At 38.6% G+C, this 3,012-nt stretch overlaps 1 protein-coding gene across 1 annotated transcript; it reads left to right on the top strand.

Moving 5' to 3' along the window:
- On the top strand, positions 1-933 carry LOC115078324 (olfactory receptor 5V1-like). The gene has a single exon (XM_029581204.1). It carries the CDS (start codon positions 1-3, stop codon positions 931-933), a length of 933 nt encoding a protein of 310 aa, XP_029437064.1.
- Positions 934-3,012: the final 2,079 nt, after the last annotated feature.

Raw genomic sequence — 3,012 nt, 5'->3', positions numbered from 1 at the left:
ATGGAAAATAAAAATCAGTCTGTGCTGAGAAATTTTTTTCTCCTGGGATTTGGAAACAAGCTAGAGACTCAGATTACCTTCTTTGTGATTTTTTTGATGATCTACTTCCTGACTTTCTTTGGAAACTTAACTATACTAACAGCGGTAAGAAGTGACTCCCGCCTACACACTCCCATGTATTTCTTCCTTTGCAACCTTTCCTTCTTAGACATCTGCTACATCTCAGTGACAATGCCAAAAATGTTGGCGAACATGTTGTCAAACTCCACATCCATTTCTTTTGCAGGGTGCATTGCGCAGATATTTTTTTTCATTGGCTTGGTGAGCACTGAATTTTTCCTCCTCTCTGTCATGGCCTATGATCGCTATGTTGCCATCTGCAATCCATTGCTTTACCACAATATTATGAGCAAGAGGGTTTGCATCCAGCTGGCCACTGCTCCCTGGATGGGAGGGTTTCTCAATTCTCTCGTCCACACTCTTCTTCTCTCTCAGTTATCCTACTGCAAGTCCAATAAGGTGAACCAGTATTTTTGTGATATCCCTCCGCTACTTGCACTGGCCTGTGGGGATAAACATATCAATGAGATTGTGCTGTTATCCATGGGGGCGATTTTAGGAATGGGATCCTTTCTCTTGACCATTATCTCTTATGTTCACATCATCTCCACCATCCTGAAAATCCGATCGGCTGAGGGGAAACGTAAAGCTTTCTCCACATGCACCTCCCACCTCATCGTTGTTTCTTTATTTTGTGGAACGGGAATTTTCACTTATGTTCGGCCCTCATCAAGCTATTCACTGGATAAGGACCGCCTTGTGTCTGTGCTGTATGGAGTTGTGACCCCAATGTTAAACCCAATTATATACAGTCTGAGAAATAAGGATGTCAAAGGTGCACTCCTCAAAGTTCTAGGCAGAAAAACAAGTTAACTAACAAGTTAAATTAAAATTATTCTCTAATTCTTTCTCGTGTTAGAAACATGACAAGAAAAATTAAGCTCATTTACAAGATGTAAGTTGTTTCTTTCCTGTAAAATCAACTCTATTCTCTGTTACAATTGTCCTCTGTGTGCATCATTTATAATCACAGCTCAGACATTGATTTTTTTTGTTTTCATGGCAAGTTAATATGGTTTCCATTATGTTTTATTTGTGTCCTGCTAAATGGGACAATCAATTGATAAGAAATATATTATACTGGCAGAATTATGGTTCAGTTATCTTCTTGAGTAACAAGCAGACACAGAATACTTTCCATTGCATGGCAGATTGCAGGCCTGCTCCTCTGTCTCTGTTGTTTAGGATTTGATTATTCTATAGCAGAATTAGAAAAGGTACATGGAAGGGTGACCAAAATAATAAAATGGATGCAATGACTCCCCTATGAGGAAAGGCTAAATTGATTAGGAATCTCCAGCTTCAAGAAGAGACTGCAGAGGAGTGATATGATAGAGGTCTATAATATAATGAGCAGAATAGAATGGGTAAATGCAAATCGGTTGTTTACTCTTTCAGAAAGTACAAAGACTAGGAGACTTGCAATGAAGTTACTAATTAATACAAATAGGAAAAAATATGTCTTTACACAACATATAATTAAGCTCTGAAATTCTTTGCCAGAAGATGTGGTGAAATCTGTTATTATAGCTGGATTTATAAAAGGTTTGGACAAATTTCTGAGGAAAGGTCTGTAAACCATTATTAAGATGGACTTGGGGAAATCCATTGCTTATCCCTGGGAAAAGCGGCATGGAATCTTAGCAAACTTTTGGCATCCTGCCAGGTACTGTGACTTGTAAACATGATTCTGGACTTGATGGACATTTGGTCTGAACCAATATGACAAATCTTATGTTCTTAAAATGTTAGGATGGGAAAAAAAAGTGTTTTTCACCTTTTAATGTAAGAATATGCTGTGATGCATTCAACTTATGATATGTGCTTTATCATATAGGGGCTGCTGCATACCTCAATCGTTAAAAAAATGTATTTATTTATTTATTTTAATTTTCTATACTGGAATTCTGGTACAATCATATTGGTTTACAATCACTTAAAACATCATAAAACATAAAAATGGTATCAAAAAATAAAATTTAATAAAAAGTAAAATGGGAAATGCATGGTGGAGCAGTCTTCTTTTTCAATAGCACTTATTCAATAGCTTCAGTTTATCTTCTCAGCAACACTGACAAGCTGCATCCTAAATTCAAACTGCAGAATGCCTTTGGAGGCTGTCCATTCAACCTAAGACAGAAAGTTATATTTTGAAGCCAGTAACTGGGAACAACCAGCAAAAAAAGACAAAGAACAGGCTCTACATGAACCAAAAGCCACCATCAGATCTTCTGTAGCATCTCACAAATCATGTTGAAGTCTCCCACTTCAGTACTCTAACCAAATTAATAGGGAAGCTTTACAACAAGCACACATGCGCCCATATTATAAGTGTGTATGGGCGAGCGGCAACATATGCTGAAATCTTATATCCTGCATGCAAGTACGTGCACATGCTATAAAATAGGCCTTGCGCGTGCATGTGCGCTCCTAATTATAAGCATGGATGCAGGCAGCTGGGAATAATTGGCATCTTACCCGCACAAGTGAGTAAATTCCAAAACATGCGCGCATGAAAGAAATGAACAATTTTACTAGTTTGTCCACCAGTTTTCCCATTCTATATCTAGATCGTCAAGACTCCTCTTGTTCTCTAGCTTCAACTCCCTTCAGGTTACCCAGACGCCTGAAGCATGTGACATGCGGCTAAAAATATATATTTTTTCAGACTTACACCCGATCAGCAGCAGAACTAATTTTTGTTCAGAAATGAACTGGAGCTGTGCCGCATTTTTCAGCGCTACATACACGCATATCTCTTGGCCGACCTCGGCATGCCCAAGCCCCGTCTCCACTCCACTGCTTTTTCACTCAGTGCGAGATATTTGAACATCGGTACTTGTGCACATATGTGGCAGGTTTACAAAATCTCTCGGAGACATGCATATGCTA

Source organism: Rhinatrema bivittatum, chromosome 16, assembly GCF_901001135.1.
Source record: "Rhinatrema bivittatum chromosome 16, aRhiBiv1.1, whole genome shotgun sequence".
In the NCBI taxonomy this organism is placed as follows: domain Eukaryota; kingdom Metazoa; phylum Chordata; class Amphibia; order Gymnophiona; family Rhinatrematidae; genus Rhinatrema; species Rhinatrema bivittatum.
The sequence above is the reverse complement of the archived record's forward strand: the minus strand, read 5'-3'. Positions and strand labels throughout refer to the sequence as shown.